This window comes from Acomys minous, assembly GCF_964271855.1.
Source record: "Acomys minous genome assembly, chromosome: 3".
NCBI lineage: Eukaryota > Metazoa > Chordata > Mammalia > Rodentia > Muridae > Acomys > Acomys minous.
Window position 1 is genome coordinate 29241952 of NC_140485.1, and position 17631 is coordinate 29259582.

The following is a 17631-nucleotide window of genomic DNA, read 5'->3' on the forward strand; positions in this document are numbered from 1 at the left end:
ATAAGTAAAACAAATGTCCTGTGATGACAGAGGCAGAGAGAGCATGTGACAGCAGGAACAAGATATGCACAGGCACTACAAGGTACAAGAACAAAGAAGGTACCCAGCATCTCGGACAACCACGGCTACTGGCACTTGACTTTTGAATTGCAGCTCCTAATCTACACAGCAACCAATTTCTGTTCTTTTCCTTTTCTTTTTAAAGACTTATTTATTTATTATGTATACAGTGTTTTGCCTGCATGTATACCTGCAGGCCAGAAGAGGCCATCAGATCATATTATAGATGGTTGTGAGCCACCATGTGGTTGCTGGGACCTCTGGAGGAGCAGTCAGTGCCCTTAACCTCTGAGCCATCTCTCCAGCCCCGTTCTTTTTCTTGCTTTTAAAAAATTTTGTGGGTTTGTTGTTGTTGTTTGTTTTGAGACAGGGTCTTCTCTCTATTATACAGTCCTGGCTGTCCTAGAACTCACTCTGTAGACCACACTGGCCTCAACTCACAGAGATCCACCTGCCTCTGCCTCCCAAATGTTGGAATTAAATGCATACAACCATACACGGCTCAATTTCTATATTTTTAAACGGCCTAGTTTGCATTCTTAGGAGACTAATGCACACGGTCCCCTTAGCAATTTCAGTCTGAAGTTGTTGGCGCATACCACTAATTTCACTTTTTCCTGAGGAGGCTACACTCTCATCTTCTTGGCTCTGGCCTGGCAGAGAAGGAACTTCTGTAGTACTTCGGAGGTCTTGGTTTTCCTCATTTTCTTGATTCTGGGATGCAGTAAAATCATCTCCTTTTATCTCAGAATGGTCCTGCAAATATTTTTGAAAGAAAAAAAAAATAAACCAAGAGAGTAATTGCTACTTTCTAAATAAAAAAGGTATGAACACAGGTGCTGGGGGAACTGGTCAGAAAAACAATAGGTGAATGAGCCTTCTGAGTGTTTCTTGGAACCTGTGCTCTGAGACTATAATTTTAAAAGAAGATACTGGAGGCCACTAGAGAAAATGGAAAGGTTTGTTCCTTTCTGGATAATAAAGTAAGACTAAGACACAACTTCTGGCCAGGCGTGGTGACACACACTCCCTGCACTCAGGAGTCAGAGGCAGGAGGAGTTCTGTGAGTTCAAGGCCAGCCTGTCTACAGACTGAGTTCCAGGACAGCCAAGGCTACCCAGAGAAACATTGTCTCAAAAAACAACAACAAAACTACCATCAACAAGAGAGCCGGCATGGTGGTGTGGGGCATGCTTTTAGACTGAGCCTAGTCTACATCCTGAGTACCAGGCCAGCCAGAGCTATATAGTAAGATCCTGTCTCAAAGGGAAAAGGAGGGAAGGAGGGAGAGGGAGGAAAGGATATTATGTGACAAAAACGATTGATTTCTGTTGTTTCACTAGGTAGCATAAAGTATCCTTGAACTCACCACCCTCTTACCTCTGCCTCCCCAACACTGAGATTATAGTTGCAGATGTTCACGGCTGGAAAAAGAAGTTTCATTTGAATAAGATGCAAGAGTAAAATCTGTGTGTCAAAGCAAGTAAGGAAAGCCCCTAGGTATTCAACATGATCACACACCATTGACAGGCTGCGTACAGGATGATCGCCAGGCCAGAGCAAAGAGGAAGGACTTAAGCCTAAGACTACACTTCAGGCTGGTCTCTTCCATATTCATTGCAGACCATCTACATGAACAATATATGAACATTCACATTTATTCCCCTGTGTATGAATTGTACATGGGTGCATGTGCCAGTGTGTATGTATGGGTATGCATGTGACGAATGCGTGAATGTTAGAGGAGGGCATTTTGGGAGCAGGCCCCTCTCTATTGTTCTCCATTTTGTTCCTTTAAAGCAAGATCTCTCCGCCAGGCATAATGGCACACCCCTTTAATCCCAGCACTCAGGATGCAGCGGGAGGAGGACCTCTGTGAATTCGAGGCTAGCCTGGTCTACAAAGTGAGTCCAGGACAGTCAGGGCTGTTACACGGAGACACCCTGTCCCAAAAAGCAAAAAAAAAAAAAAAAAAAAAAAAAAGCAGGATCTCTCACTGAACTTTGAGATTTTGTTTTAAGTTAGACTGGCAGTCCCCTCAGAGCTAGAGCTACAGGTGTGCGTGGGACCACATCTGGCTTTCACATGGTTTCTGGGATCTGAACTCCAGAGCAGCAAGTACTCTTAACCCCTGAGCCGTCGCTCATCTTTCCCCAGCCCCTTACATGGATACTTAACTTATACTTAATACCAGTAATTTCTTCCTGAGTGTTAGGGACAGGAGTGCAGCGAGTGTTAGGGACAGGAGTGCAGCGAGTGTTAGGGACAGGAGTGCAGCGAGTGTTAGGGACAGGAGTGCAGTGAGTGTTAGGGACAGGAGTGCAGCGAGTGTTAGGGACAGGAGTGCAGTGAGTGTTAGGGACAGGAGTGCAGTGAGTGTTAGGGACAGGAGTGCAGTGAGTGTTAGGGACAGGAGTGCAGCGAGTGTTAGGGACAGGAGTGCAGCGAGTGTTAGGGACAGGAGTGCAGCGAGTGTTAGGGACAGGAGTGCAGCGAGTGTTAGGGACAGGAGTGCAGTGAGTGTTAGGGACAGGAGTGCAGCGAGTGTTAGGGACAGGAGTGCAGCGAGTGTTAGGGACAGGAGTGCAGCGAGTGTTAGGGACAGGAGTGCAGTGAGTGTTAGGGACAGGAGTGCAGTGAGTGTTAGGGACAGGAGTGCAGTGAGTGTTAGGGACAGGAGTGCAGTGAGTGTTAGGGACAGGAGTGCAGTGAGTGTTAGGGACAGGAGTGCAGTGAGTGTTAGGGACAGGAGTGCAGTGGGGAGCATAGCAGACACAGGCCTGTGCTTCCATGGCGCTTACAGGCATTTGCCACCATAAGGGAAGGTGAAAATGGAAGTTCACCAGTGTGCCGGTTACGGTAGATTATGGTAGTTGTGGTGCCTCCTCTTCAGTTTGCACAGTGCGACTCACCTGGAAGCCAGGGACTCCATGAATGGTCCTGCCCTTCCTCCTCCTCGTTTTGGTGACATGACTGACTGGTTCCCTCTCAGCTTGCTCCTCGCTGTTAACTTGCATCTCAGCCTCATCACAGGAGACCGCAGAAGAATGATTTTCATCCTGGAAAAGGCAGTGTGTGCCATAACATGTATGCATGTACACCAGCAATTGCTTCCTAAGCCAAAGTCACAGGTAAAGGAATAGCACTTGCATTTTCATGAACTCATGTAAAAAGTACAGTATGAGTACAATACGGTCAGAACACAGAGCATCCAAAACAGCCCTGCTTATATAAAAAGTCACTGTGCCAGGCAGTGGTGGCACACACCTGTGTTCTCAGCACTCTGGGGAGGCAGAGGCAGGTGGATCTTCCTGAGTTCGAGGCCAGCCTGGTCTACAAAGATAGATAGAGCTGCAGAGGAGGGTTGTTGCTCTTCAGACTTGGGTTCTGGGCTACATAGGAAGACTTTGTCTATAAATAAATAAATAAATAAATAAATAAATAAATAAGGCTCAAGAGATGGGTTCAAATCCCAGCACCTACATGGCTGCTCCTAACTATATGTAACTTCAGTTCCAGGTGATCTAACGCTGTCTTCTGTCCCCCTGGGCACCACACACCTAATTTACAGATATACACGAAGGCAAAACACACAGACACATAAGAAATAAACAGATCAACTTTAAACAGAGGTGCACTACAGCAGAAGTAGAATGATTTCAAACGATGCAAGGTTCATGAAAATCTTGAAGAATTAAAGAACTGACGCAGAGCTCAAAGAGAGGTTGTTAAAGAACACAGAGACGCGGGAGCAGGAAGAGGCATCTTAATAGACCTGTGGAGCGATGGTTTTTGAGACAGGGTCTCTCTGTGTAGCCTTGGATGTCCTTGAACTCACAACAATCAGCCTGCCTCTGCCTCCCGAGTGCTGGCGTTAAAGGCATGCGCCACCATGCCCGGCTGAACTAATGCAAAATAAGTTCAGGATAGAAGGCAATGAGACAATAAGGAATATTAGAAAGCAAATGGGCCAGGAGTGGTGGCTGGAGCCTTGAGTCCCAGCACTAGGAGGCAGAGGCAGGTAGATTTCTGTTTCAGGCCACATTAGTCAGCTAGACTCACACGCATAGAACAAATGAGCGATCAGCAGATGGATAGAAATAGTAAAAATGTCAAAACTGGACATGGATGTACATACCTGTAATCCCAACATTTTAGAGGTAGAAGCAGGAGGATTAGAAGGTCAGGGTTAGGGTCCCCTACATAGCAAATTTAAGGAGTTTGGGCTACAAGAGACCTTGTCTCAACGCCCCCCCCTAGAACTTTCAAGGATGGGGCTGGGGAGGTGGCTGCTCCTGCAGAGACTGAAGCTGGGTTCCAGCACCCACGTCAGCAGCGCACAGCCTCCTGGAACTCTCGCTTCTGGCTCCCAAAGGCATCCAAAAGCACCCCTCCCCCCACCTCCCACTCCTCCCCCACCCCACCCCACCCCCCAGCTCCCCCATTTTATAAAGAAACAAAATGGGGCTGGAGAAACGGCTCAGTAGTTAAGGGCACTTGTTGCTCCTACAGAGATCCTGTTCCTATATAATAAAATAAATCTAATAACAACCTCAAAAAGGAAAATGAAATCAGATCTGCTATGTAACCTGGGTATTTATGGCTTAAGTCTCGTTTCTCTCCTATTCCTCTCCTGCTGTCTCTTATGTCTCACAACCTATACTCAACTTTTGCCTTCCTTGTTTGTTTTTTCTTTTTAAGACAGGATCTTAGCCGGCATGGTAGCGCACACCTTTAATCCCAGCACTCAGGAGGTAGAGGCAGGTGGACTGATGTGAGTTCAAGGCCAGCCTGGTCTACAAAATGATTCCAGGACAGCCAAGGCTACACAGAGAAACCCTGTCTCAAAAAACAAACAAACAAACAAACAAAGACAGGGTCTTACATTAGTTTAGGCTGGTATTGAACTCAAGAACTTTCTGCTCAGTCCCTGGAATACTGGATTATAAGCATGTGTCCTGACACTCATGTACTTCTAAATTTGTTTAAAGACATCTTATTCACTAGATAACATGGCCTTTTCATTGTTTACAACAAATAATAATACGTCAATTCAGTCCCTGGTCCTATGGCTAAGGATAATAACACCACATAATAAAAGGTGTGGTGGCCTTTCTACTACATCTTAAATCATCACTAATAAGTATTAATTCCTCATTAACTAAACAACGACTGTTTTACTAGGCAATAAGGAGTAAAGAACATTACTCACCTGATCTGTATTTTCTTTTCTTGTTTCTGGATTCAGGTGTGCTTTCAAGGCTCTTAACAACTTGTCTGCCTGTAGAAAGAACAGCTCGTCAGTACAGTCAAAGTCAAATAATCGAGAAAGCTGTGTCAAAAAAAAAAAAAAAAAAAAAAAAAAAGACAGATGTCATGGCTGGGGCTGCTGAGAGCTTAAGAATGGAGCCAAGGGTCAAACAGAGCACAAGATGGGTAAAAAGCAAAGGAAACGAAGGACAGATGATGAGGGACTAAGCTCAGCTTGGCTGGAACACAACTAGTGGACAGAAGGCTAAAAAAAGAGTTGGGGGCGCTGGAGAGATGGCTCAGTGGTTAAGAGCACCACCTGCTCTGCCAGAGGTTCTGAGTTCAATTCCCAGCAATCACGTGGTGGTTCACAAACCATCTATAATGTGGTCTGATGCCCTCTTCTGCACTCATATACAATAAATAAAATAAATCTTTAAAAAAAGAAAAGAGTTGGGAAAGTAGTCAAGAGCGTGTTTTGCTAGCTAGACCTGCCTTGGAAGGCTTCTTGAGTATAAACTTTATCCTTGCAACAAAAAGCAGTCTCTGAATAGCTGGCACCTGGGCAGACCAAGCAGCCCAGCCGGATGCTTAGGAAATCACACCCGAGGCCTCAAGTGTAGAGAAGGATGTAAACCTTCGAGGAAAGGAAATCAGCAGGAATACCGAGCTGACCAGGGCGCAGTTTCTCTTGTGGGCAGGTGGTAGCATGCCATGAGGGGCTCAATCCTCTGAGACTCCCCCCCCCCCCACTCCCTCCCCCCATCCCTGGAAGCTTCCCTTGTTCTTTCCTGGGAGACAAAGACTAATCTGACTGGCCTTCCTTTTTATTGTTGTTGATTTTTAAAGATCTATTTATTTATTTTATGGACATGAGTGCTCTGTCTGATGTGCACGCCAGAAGAGGGCATCAGATCGCACTGTGGAACTACCTCTGTCCCGAGTGTTGGGATTAAAGCCATGCACCTCCAAGGCCAGCTAAAGGTTTTTTTAATCTTTTATATATACAGGTGCTTTGTCTACGTGTATGCCTGCAGCCCAAAAGAAAGTATCAGATTGTGAGCTGCCATGTGGTTGCTGGGAATTGAACTCTGGAACTCTGGAAGAGCAGACAATACCCCTTAACCACTGAGCCATCCCACTGAGCCATCCCCCTCCCTTTTTTTTTTTTTTTTTGAGACAGGGTTTCTCTGTGTAGCCTTGGCTGTCCTAGAACTTGCTCTGTAGACCAGGCTGCGCTTCTTGGAGATCTGCCTGCCTCTGCCTCCCAAATGCTGGGATTAAAGGCGTGCGCCACTACCGCCTTGCTTGACTTTCCTTTGGAGGAGGGGGGATTTGAGACCGGGTTTCTCTGTGTAATAGCCCTGGCTGTCCTGGAACACTTTGCATATCAGGCTGGCCTCAAACTCACAGCAATCTGTCTGTCTCTATCTCCCAAGTGCTGGGATTAAAGGCGTGTGTCACCACAACTAGCCACTTGACTTTCCTTTTTTAAAAGGTCATATGTAGTCAGGCATAGCAAGTCCCTCAGATTTCCAGGCCAGCCTGGGCTACAGAATAGGACCCTATTTCAAGTAATCAAAGATCACATATATTTCTTAGGTTCTTTTTTCCCCTATTACACACACATATGCAGTTCAGGGCCAATCACTTTAAAAAAATAATTTTATTTATTTTTTAGGGGGTTGGAGAGATGGCTCAGGGTTTAAGAGCACTGAATGCTCTTCCAGAGTTCCAGAGTACAATTCCCAGCAACCACAAAGCAGCTCTTCTGGGCTACGGGCACACATGTAGACAAAGCACCTGCATATAAAAAAAAATAAATGCAAGAAGACCATGAAGGCTGGCGGATCTGGACCCAGCGGGGCCTGCACAAAATGCTGTAACAACCAAAAACAATGTATGCGGTAAACCTAGACCCCTCTATTCAAATTTAGCCAATGGACAGCTCATTCTCCATGGTTGTGGGAAGGCAGGGACTGCCTCTGACATGAACTCTGGTGCCCCATAATTGCCGTGGGGAGGCCTGGTGACACTCAGAGGAAGGAGAAGCAGGCTATATGGGATGAGACCTGATAGGCTGTGATGATATGGTGGGGGAGGAGGTCCCCTTCTGTCACAGGTCCAGGGGAGGAGAATAGGGTAAAAGAAGGAGGGAGGGGGGAACGGGAAGATATAAGTGAGGGGATAACAATTGGGAAGCAATCTGAATAAATTATTTTTAAAAAGAGAAAAAGGAAAAAAAAATTTCAGCTGGGTGTGGTGCTGCACATCTTTAATCCCAAAACTCAGGAGAGAGGTAGGCAGATCTCTGTGAGTTTGAGGCCAGCCTGACATACATAGTGAGTTCTTGAGCGCCTGTCTCCAAATAAAATAATAAAATAACTTTAAATTAATAAAATAACTTGAAATTTTTGGGTTTTGTTGTTGCTTATTTGTTTGTTCTTGACTTTTACTTTTTATTTTCTTATTTTTTTGAGACAGGGTTTCTCTGTGTGAACCTGGCTACCCTGGAACTCGCTTTGTATACCAGGCTGGCCTGGCAGAGATCTGCCTGCCTCTGCCTCCTGAGTGCTAGGATTAAAGGCATGGGCCACCACGCCCAGCTGTTCTTCATTTTTTGAGAGAAGGTTTTCTTTCTGTGGCCCTGGCTGTCTTGAAACTAACTCTGTAGAGCTGGAGAGATGGCTCAGAGGTTAAAAGCAATGGCTGCTCCTTCAGAGGTCTTGAGTTCAATCCCCTGCATCCACATGGTGGCTCACAACCATCTGTAATGAGATCTGCTGCCCTCTTCTGGTGTGCAGGTGTACATGCAGGCAGAGCACTGTATACATAATAATAAATAAATACATCTTAGAAAGAAAGACAGAGAGAAAGAAAAGAAACTAGCTCTGTAGATCAATCTGGCCTCAAATTCACAGAGATTCATCTGCCTCTGCCTCTGCCTCTGGAGTGTTGGAATTAAGGAGTAAACCACCACCAAGCAGCTTAACATTTTTAAAAATTAAAGTATAATTATAAGCCAGGTGTGGTGGCACATGCCTTTAATCCCAGTACTAAGAAGACAGAGGCAAGTGATCTCTAAGTTCAAAGCCAGCCTGGTCTATAGAGCGAGTTCCAGGAAAATCAGGGCTACATAGAGAAACCCTGTCTTGAAAAACCAAACCAAATAAAAAACAAAATTGTTGCCATACACACACACACCCCTCCCTAAGTATATAAATACAATCTGCTCAGTCCATGTTCCTATGTTTCTTGTATGTATATGATCCTGTACACTTAAGATGGGCTCAACCTCCAGTTGGCTCTTCTCATACAATTTATTATTTGCCAGTAGTAAATGGCAAAGCTTGAAATTTACTCTAAGTTGGGGTGTGAGCCTTAGCCACATGTTTCTACTGTATTAGGCTTTCTTGCATGAAGACCTCCAGCTATTAGTAAAATGATTATCACTTCCTTCATGAACCTTACCTGAGGTTTCCTCTCAGAATAGGTAATTTAGACCCCCACCCCCACCCCCAGACAGGGTTTCTCTGTATAGCCTTGCTTATAGATCAGGCTGGCCTTGATCTCAGATATCCACTTGCCTCTGCCTCCGTAGTTCTGGGATTAAAACCTTGTACCACCACCACCTGGCCAGGTCTTTTTTTGTTTGTTTGTTTGTTTGTTTTGTTTTGTTTTTTTACACAGTGCCGCGATGTAGAGTTGACTGGCCTGTAACTCACTATGTGGTCCAGGCTGGCTTCAAATTCAGAGATCAACCAAGCCAGGCCTTAGCTCAGGGTTGACAAGCTCTTTACAACTGAACCGTATCCCCAGTTTTCTTTGTTTTTGAGTTAGGGCCTTCGATTCATGATACTCCTGTCTCTGCCTTCCCAGGGCTGGGATTATAGGGCTGGCCTTAAAAAACTAGAAACAATTTCTCTTCTGATCTCACTTTGTAGCCCTGGTTGTTCTGGAACTCACTATGTAGACCAGACTGCCTGCAAACTAAGAGTTAGCCTCCAAATAAAGTAACAACCTGCCTGTCTCCACTCCCTAGAGCTGGGACTAAAGGCCTGTACCACTATGCTCAGCCAGATGCAAATTCTTATTTATTTGTGCGTGTGCCACAGTGCAGGCGTGGAGTTCAGAGGATGATTTTTGTAGAGTTCTTTCCTCCCACTACGTAGATGAAAATACCAGGCTTCTGTACCAAACACCTTTATCCAATAAGCCATCTCACTGCCTGACCAGGATATGGTTTCTTAACATACTATCAAAATCTCACCAAGCAGGCAGCAATGAGAAGTGAGGTGTCTGCGGTAGAAACAAATGGAGACATTTAGCATGTCAAGTGAAATGGGATGAAGCTCCAGCACTGACTGGGAGGGGCAGTGTCGTTCATCAGCAGTTACTGATGGACTGAGGGGACTTGTCCCTGTACCGTGCTGGGGGCAACACAGCACAGCACAGCACAAACGAGCCTTCTGCGGGAGGGGCGGGAAGCTGGAAATAGAGAACACGCCAGGGCTAAGAAGCAAAGCCTAAATGACGTCATAGAGGTGGGACAGGATGCTCAGTTAAGGTGGTGGTGATCAGCTGAGATGCAAAGGGGAATAGAGACAACAGGTGTGCTCTGATAAACAATCACAGTCAGGTCACAGGCAGTGGTACAAGCCTATCCTAAGTTTCAGGCTGGTCTAAGCTGTATTCTGTCTTCCAGGATAGCTTGGGCTATATAAGGAGACTTTGTTAAAGTCTCATTTAAAAGAAAAAAAAAAATCTATCCAGACAGATAGCAAAAACCTGAAGGACTAAGTTTTATTCACTGCGTTGAGGAGCCATTACGCACTGTAACTCGGAAGCATTAACAAGGCCTCCTCATTGCCACTCACACGTTACCCAAAGGGCATCTGTAGGCTCATTGTTCTGTTAGGAAACCATTTGAAACCATCTGTGATGACTGATTAGACATTTAGTGCAAATTATCAGTTTGTTATGCAAACCCTTGGCTTAGACATGTGGGAAATCTCAACTCCAACAGAGCATGCCCGAATCTCACAACAGAGCCCGAAGTTTTCTCTGAACATCTTGCGACTCAGGGTTCAAAGATCTTACCGATTTTGAAAAAGACCACACCATCACAATAGTGATTAATGCACGGACAATCACACTAGAGCTCGGCGTCGAGGCATCCCTTCAAAGGCCCACAACAGCGTAGGTACTATCACAGTTTACTGAAGAAGCCAATTTAACTTTTTCTTCAACTGCCTAATAACCGACATAGACACTACATAGACTATCTCCTATGGGCTTTCGTTTCCCATCTCACTGGCGTTTCCAGTAAGAGGCCTTTATGGGTTCCTGGGAAAAGTTAGCCTCCAAATAAAGTAACAACCTTGGCTTTTCTTTCGTTTAACAAATTCCTGTCACCGTGAACCAAGCCTACTCGCCCAAAAACAGCCTTCCCCAGGGGTCCCCCCTCAGTCCTTCCGCGCCCAGTCCCCTACACCGCGGGTACTCCGCCCACCCAACTGCCCGCACAGCGAGCCAACGCCTTACCCTCAGGTTAGCACGGAGGCCCAGCCTTTTGGCTAAATTCTGCAGGTCACTGTACTTGTAGGAGTCCAGCTCCTGTGCAGAGGGGACGGTCATCGCGTTCTGCAATCCCGGCGACAGCCAGAAAATGCAGCCCGACAACTCAAAACAGCACTGTTCAAAACTGGCGCCACTCGAGGCGTTGGCGAGCTGACTTTTATATTCAGTTTAAAAATGAGGCCTGCTGCAAGTCCATTGGTTGAACTGCTCGAGGGGTGGGGTTTCCGATGCTGGCCAGTAGAGCCACTGAAAGCGCGCTATTACGTAAGCCTAACTAATACACGCAGGCGCCCAGCGGGTTGTGGGCGTGTCTTATGGGCATGTTGTCCAATGAGGACGCAGGAAACCCCAGTTGTGTGGGGCCCTGGCGCGTGCATGAGAAAGAGGCGCGGGCTTCAAAAAGATGGCCTCTCGCTCGCGGCGCAGGCGCTCGGTCCTCAGGACGCAGTCCTGCAGTGATTCTTGTGACACACCCTTTGCTTTGACTTCTTCCATGGAGTGGGACACTCAGGTGGTGGACGGGTCCTACCCTCTCGGGCCCTCCCGGTCTGCAGTGGAGGCCTCACCTGTTGACCTGCGGCTGCCTGCGTGGCTGGAACCGGAGAGGTGTGCCGTGTTCCATTGCGCGGGTTGCCACGCGGTGCTCGCCGACACCGTGCACCTCGCCTGGGACCTGTCGAAGTCCCTCGGGGCTGTGGCCTTCTCCAGTGAGTGAGACGAGGGTTGGCGTCTGAGAAAGACAGGCGAGGAGGGCCAGCGGAGATGGGTTGGATCTTATAAATGCGTTGGGCGGGGGCAGGGCGGGAGGCTCGGTTTGGTTTTGCGGAGCTGAGCATCAAACTCAGCATCTCCCGTGAGTTAACCTTTGACTGAGCCCCACCTGTTTTGCTAACTTTTATGGCCAAGATGAGTCTGTGGTGGGAGGTTTTTGCCTCTCACCAGACTGCTGCGTTGGCGGTATAGTGGTGAGCATAGCCGCCTTCCAAAACCTGTTTGTCTTTCAGGAGTCACAAACAATGTCGTTTTGTTGGAGCCCTTTCTGGTTGGCATTGAAGGTGCTCTCAAGTGCAGGTACGTGTGGGGAATCCCTGAGGTGGAGCTGTAGTTCCTGATTTGTTTGTTTTTTTTTCCGAGACACGGTTTCTCTGTGTGGCCTGGCTGCCCTGGATTTGCTTTAAAGGCATGCGCCACCACGCCTGGCTTTGGTTTTGGTTTTCTTTTAAGACTCGACTCTAATGTGGCCCAGGCTGTCCTTGGAGGCCTGTGAACTCCTGGTCCTGGAACTTGAGATCGGCCTGCCGCAGCTTCTGAGTGTTAGCATAACATACCACTATCCTACCTGAGGAGGGTAGTTGTTTTTGTTTTCTTCCCCGGCCTTTTCCTTAGTTTATATTCTCCTTCCCTTCCCCGCCAGCACGTACAACCTTCTGTTCTGCGGTTCCTGTGGGACTCCTGTCGGTTTCCATGTGTATTCCACCCACGCTGCCCTGGCTGCCTTGAGAGGCCACTTCTGCCTTTCCTGTGATAAGATGGTGTGGTGAGTAGATAAAGAGAATACGTACCAAATAAGGTTTTTACATTTTTCTTTTTAAAAAGGCCAGGTGTTTATAACCACAGAAGATACAAAAGGCCTGGGCTGGAGAGATGGCTCAGTGGTTAAGAGCACAACCAAGTGGTGGCTCACAACCATCTGTAATGAGATCTGGTGCCCTCTTCTGGCCTGCAGGTGTACATTCAGGCAGATCACTGTATAATAGTAAATAAATTAATCTAAAAAAAAAAGATACAAAAGACCAGGCACTGGGTGCTGGAGAGATGGCTCAGAGGTTAAGAGCACCGCCTGCTCTTCCAAAGGTCCTGAGTTCAATTCCCAGCAACCACATGGTGGCTCACAACCATCTATAATGTAATCTGATGCCCTCTTCTGGCCTGCAAGTGTACATGCAGACAGAACATTGTATACATAATAATAAATAAATCTTAAAAAAAAAAAAAAAAAGACCAGGCACTGTTTATTATACACATACCTGCAATAAGGACAAAATATACTCCTATTATAAATATGATTAGTTTTTTTTTTGTTTGTTTTTTGTTTTTCAAGACAGGGTTTCTCTTGTGTAGCCTTTGCTGTCCTGAACTCGCTTTGTAGACCAAACTGGCCTCAAACTCACATCAACCCGCCTGCCTCTGCCTCCCAAGTGCTGGGATTAAAGGCGTGTGTCACTATGCCTGGCCTTACTGTGTCTTAAGATGGAGTTTTGGGGGGTGGGGGGTTGAGACAGAGTTTTTCTGTCACCTTGGTTGTCCTGGACTCACTTTTGTAGACCAGGCTGGCCTCAAACTCACAGTGCTCCACCTGCCTCTGCCTCTCCCAGCTTAATATGGAATAATTTAGGAGTATTCTTTCACTAAGGAAAATCCTGTAAGGTATTCTTTTACAAAATAGTGTTATCATACATAACTTGGTTTGCTGCTCTTCCTGATACCTTGACCTACATAGGACCCAGCCTCAAAGAAAGAAATACATGTACATATATCCACACACCTGAGCCAGCCAAGCCAGATTTTCTACCTCAGGAATTTGAGATGAGGGCCGAATCAAGGCGTGCGCCATAGTGCTGGCTAGCTTATAGTGAATTTTTTTTACCCATGGTAGTCATTCTGGATTTGTCTTCAGATTTCCCTGATTCAATTTTGTCACTAAGAGTCGGAAAGGATGAGACAGAGCTTATGATGTTAGTTGAGAATTGGTTTTTCCAATAAAATATACCGTGCTTCTTGAAGCCATTAAGGCAGACTTTGCTTAACAGATATTTTGGGGGTTAAGTCTGGTTCATTGGTAAAGGAACGAATATTTTCTCTGTTTTCTCTCTAGCTATCACTTAAAGACAAAGGCCATAGTAAATGCGACTGAGATGGATATTCACAATGTACCTCTACCAGAAAAGATCGCAGAGGTAAACTTGGTTGTGTAGATACTTGACATACACAACTTTTTCATTTTGTGTTTTCCTTTTGGAGACAGCATTGTACTTTGTAACTATGAGTGGCCTCATGTTAACTGTAGACCAGGCTGTCCTAGAACTCAGCTATATTCTTTCCCTTAGTATAGGCAATTTTTAAAAAGATTTATTTATTTATTTATTTATTTATTTATTTATTTATTATGTAGTGCTCTGCCTACATGGGTGTAAGTATGACAGAAGAGGACATCAGATCACATTACAGATGGTTGTGAGCCACCATGTGGTTGCTGGGAATTGAACTCAGGACCTTTGGAAAAGCAGCCAGTGCTCTTAACCTCAAAGCTATCTCTCCACCTCCAATATAGGCAATTTTTAAGAGTATGCCTTGTTTTGTTTCGTTTTTAGATTTATTTTTAAATCTGGTAACATTATAAGCAGCAAATTGAGGGTTGAGTATAAGATGTGCTCAGTCTATGTCTCTTCCCAGCTGAAAGAGAAGATAATGCTCATGCATGCTCAGTTAACTTCACTGATGAAGACGCTGAAGGAAGCAACCCCTGATCAGTCTAGAACCTGAAGAGCAAGGTACAGAGCGTTCTGCCATCTTCAACAACAGGGGCCGTGTGCTCATTTCTTCTTTTAAGATCTCTCTCTCTCTCCACACACTCTCTCCTCTCTCTCCTCTCTCTCTCTCTCTCTCTCTCTCTCTCTCTCTCTCTTTTTACATACACACACTCTCTGTCTCTCTCTCTCTCTACACACCCACACACTCTCTCTCTCTCTGTCTCTCTGTCTCTCTCTCTCTGGAGTTGGAGCTATAGGCAGTTTTTGAGTGCTGGGAACTAAACTCTGCAAAAGCTGGCAGCACTCTTTCGGGTTTTTTGTTTCTTTGCTTTAGATTTATTTATTACATATACACACTAGAAGAGAGCACCAGATCTCATTATAGATGGTTGTGAGCCACCATGTGTTTTCTGGGAATTGAACTCAGGACCTTTACAAGAAAAGACTGTGTTTTTAACCACTGAACCCTCTCTGGAAGCACCCTTTCCCCCGCCCCTACCCTTCGGTTTTTTGAGACAGCGTTTCCGCCTGCCTCTGCCTCCTGAGTGCTGGAATTAAAGGCATGCACCACCATACCTGGCTCTTTTTTTTTTTTTTACTTTATTTTATGTGCATTGGTGTGTGTCAAATCCCTTGGAACTGGAGCTAGACAGTTGTGAGCTGCCATTGTGGGTGCTAGGAACTGAACCTGGGTCCTTTGGAAGAGCAGACAATGCTGCTGCTGCTGCTATTATTATTGTTGTTGTTGTTACAATATTATTATTATTATTACTACTACTACTATTACAGTGTTTTGTCTGCATGTACACCTTCACTCCAGAAGAGGGCGCCAGATCTCATTATAGATAGTTGTGAGCCATCGTGTGGGTGTGGGGAATTGAACTCAACCTTTGGAAGAGCTGACAGTGCTCTTAACCTCTGACCCATCTCTCCAGGCCCCTGGAACCACGCTTAACAGCACCACCACTCATGGCCCCACTTCCATTGCTGAGGAGCATGATATAACATGCTGATAAAATGAGCAGATTTCAGAAAGACACCATTTAGAGCCAGGCTTGGTGGCAAACATCTTTAATCCCAGCACTCAGAAGGCAGAGGCAGGCAGATCGAGGTGAGTTCAAGGCCATTCTGGTCTACAAAGCGAATCCAGGACAGCCAAGGGTAACACAGAGAAACCCTGTCTCGAAAAACAAATAAACAAACAAAAGACACCGTTTAGATTCAGACTCCGCTTTACTTATTTTTTGTTTTGTTTCTCTGTGTAGGCCTTGTCCTGGACTTGTTTTGTACACAAGGCTGGCCTGAACTTAGAGACTGCCTGCCTCCGCCTCCGCGAGTGCTGGGATTACAAGTGTGTAACACCATCCCCGTCTTATTTATTAATTATTAGTAGTCATAAACTTGAAGAATTAACTAAACTCTTTTGTTTCTGTGTAAAATAGGGGTAAAAAAATACGGTAACCATGCCTGTGGTGAGGATTAAATGAATTAATACTGCAACAACTTGTTACTCCCATGAAAGAAAAATAAATTGAATGCTGGCCTATGAAAATCAATCCAGAACCCTGAAGAAAATCTTCCTTATCTCACAGTGAAGAAAGTTTCTCAAGTATTGATCCTTTGAAAATGACAGTATGTTACAGAATTTCAACTAAGACAAAAGAGTGAAAATCTGAGCCAAAGCAGAAAGTATCACATATAAACAGCAAAAGTCCAGAATATAGCAGCTGTGGACCAGCTGCTATATATCAGGAAAAACCACCCAGTGTGCAAGCATTTTAGCAAAGACATTGGGCTGAAGGCCATGGCTCAGGCAGTATGAGTCTTGAGAAGTGTTACCCAACTAAACTACTAACAACCAAACAATAATAACACCAAATTGGTGAAAATTAAAACCTATTGTGATGTAAAGGATAAGGAAGCATGTCTGTAAGCTACTTGTATGTATGCCGCCTTGGTACCACTAGAGGCCTGCCTAGCCTTGCTTGTGGAAACTTACAACATGTAACAACCAGCTACTGCAATCAGCAACTTAATCCCTAGGCACCTGGTCTAAAGACCAGTAACAGATGTGCGCCAGTGTGTGCACAAAAAGCTCCTAGACACATTATTTGTAATAGACAAAACTCCAGGTCATGTTCCTGCGAGAGCAGAGTAACTGGAAGAATGCCATGTTTGTGATGCGGGCGGGCACAGCAGAACTCTCACTAGTGAAGACTTGCATTCCTTGTTTGTGTTCCTTCGGTGGGCTTTGTTGAACTAAACAATGTTTCATGTCATTTTTATACCTAACTTAAAGGAAAATAAACCGTGTACTCAAGTAAAAGATCTAGTATACAGAGGCAGGTGGATTTCTGTGAGTTTGAGGCCAGCTTGGTCTACAAAGGACAGCCAAAGCTAGACAGAAACCCTGTCTTGAAAAAAATAAAGATCTAATATAATCAACAAGGTGCTCAATGAAATATAGCTGTTCCATAGATGTAGTGGAGCATACCCATAATACTAACATGTTTGAGGTTGAGGCAGAAGGCAAATCTGGACTAGAGTGAGAACTGTGTTAGCTAAAGGAGCCTTAAGTCTGGGCCCAGGGGTCCTGCTCAAGCTATAGCACAATGACGTGCAGTAAACTTCAAACCCCTACCCAGGTCTACCCAATGGACAGGACATTGTTCACAGTTGAGTGGAGAGTGGGGTCTGACTTTCACATGAACTCTGGTGCCCCATATTTGACCACATCCCCTGGATGGGGAGGCCTGGTGGCACTCAGAGGAAGGATAGCAGGCTACCAAGAAGAGACTTGATACCCTATGAGCATATACAGGGGGAGGAGGTCCCCCTCAGTCACAGTCATAGGGGAAGAGAGTAAGGGGAAAATGGGAGGGAGGGAGGAATGGGAAGATTACAAGGGATGGGCTAACAATTTAGATGTAATATGAATAAATTAATAAAATATATTTTTTTTAAAAAGGAGCCTTAAGTCTCTTATTGTAACATGAGTCTGTCAAGTGAATGACCCTGTAACGTCTGCATTTGTCCACACACTCTAAGGTCTCCCCGCTAGCACACAAGCCCTTCCCTCCCTGAGGATGTGCACAACTGATGGGGCAGAGACACTGGTGCATCCACGCTCCCATGAGGAACCCTAATGAACCTCATTGGGCCATACTCAAAAAGACATGAAAGCAGGAAAGGACCTGTGTACAAAAGGTAA

General features: G+C 45.5%; 2 protein-coding genes across 7 annotated transcripts in view; one reads left to right on the forward strand and one right to left on the reverse strand.

Moving 5' to 3' along the window:
* NUSAP1 (nucleolar and spindle associated protein 1) overlaps positions 1-11089 on the reverse strand; it is a 30205-nt gene extending 19116 nt beyond the window's left edge. For 3 of the 5 annotated variants that reach the window (XM_084776391.1, XM_084776390.1, XM_084776392.1), the window contains exons 1-4: positions 10855-11089; positions 5273-5341; positions 2973-3119; positions 660-816 (exon numbers count right to left, since the gene is read on the reverse strand). In XM_084776391.1, the coding sequence (XP_084632517.1) occupies positions 660-816; positions 2973-3119; positions 5273-5341; positions 10855-10947 (466 nt within the window). In that variant the 5' untranslated portion in view covers positions 10948-11089. The remainder of the gene's footprint in view (positions 1-659; positions 817-2972; positions 3120-5272; positions 5342-10854) is intronic. The other 2 variants (XM_084776389.1, XM_084776388.1) reach the window with 1 other exon arrangement.
* An 89-nt stretch (positions 11090-11178) lies between these two features.
* Positions 11179-15972, forward strand: OIP5 (Opa interacting protein 5). 2 transcript variants are annotated; one of them, XR_014778131.1, is made up of 7 exons: positions 11179-11597; positions 11895-11961; positions 12305-12427; positions 13766-13847; positions 14344-14441; positions 15686-15771; positions 15863-15972. XR_014778131.1 is itself a non-coding variant. In XM_084776395.1 (6 exons), the coding sequence occupies exons 1-5, from the start codon at positions 11294-11296 to the stop codon at positions 14431-14433; spliced, it is 666 nt and encodes a 221-aa protein (XP_084632521.1). In that variant the 5' UTR covers positions 11180-11293; the 3' UTR covers positions 14434-14441; positions 15863-15972. The 2 variants fall into 2 exon arrangements, 1 of the variants encoding a protein (XP_084632521.1); XM_084776395.1 differs by lacking the exon at positions 15686-15771 and having other exon boundaries at positions 11180-11597.
* Positions 15973-17631: the final 1659 nt, after the last annotated feature.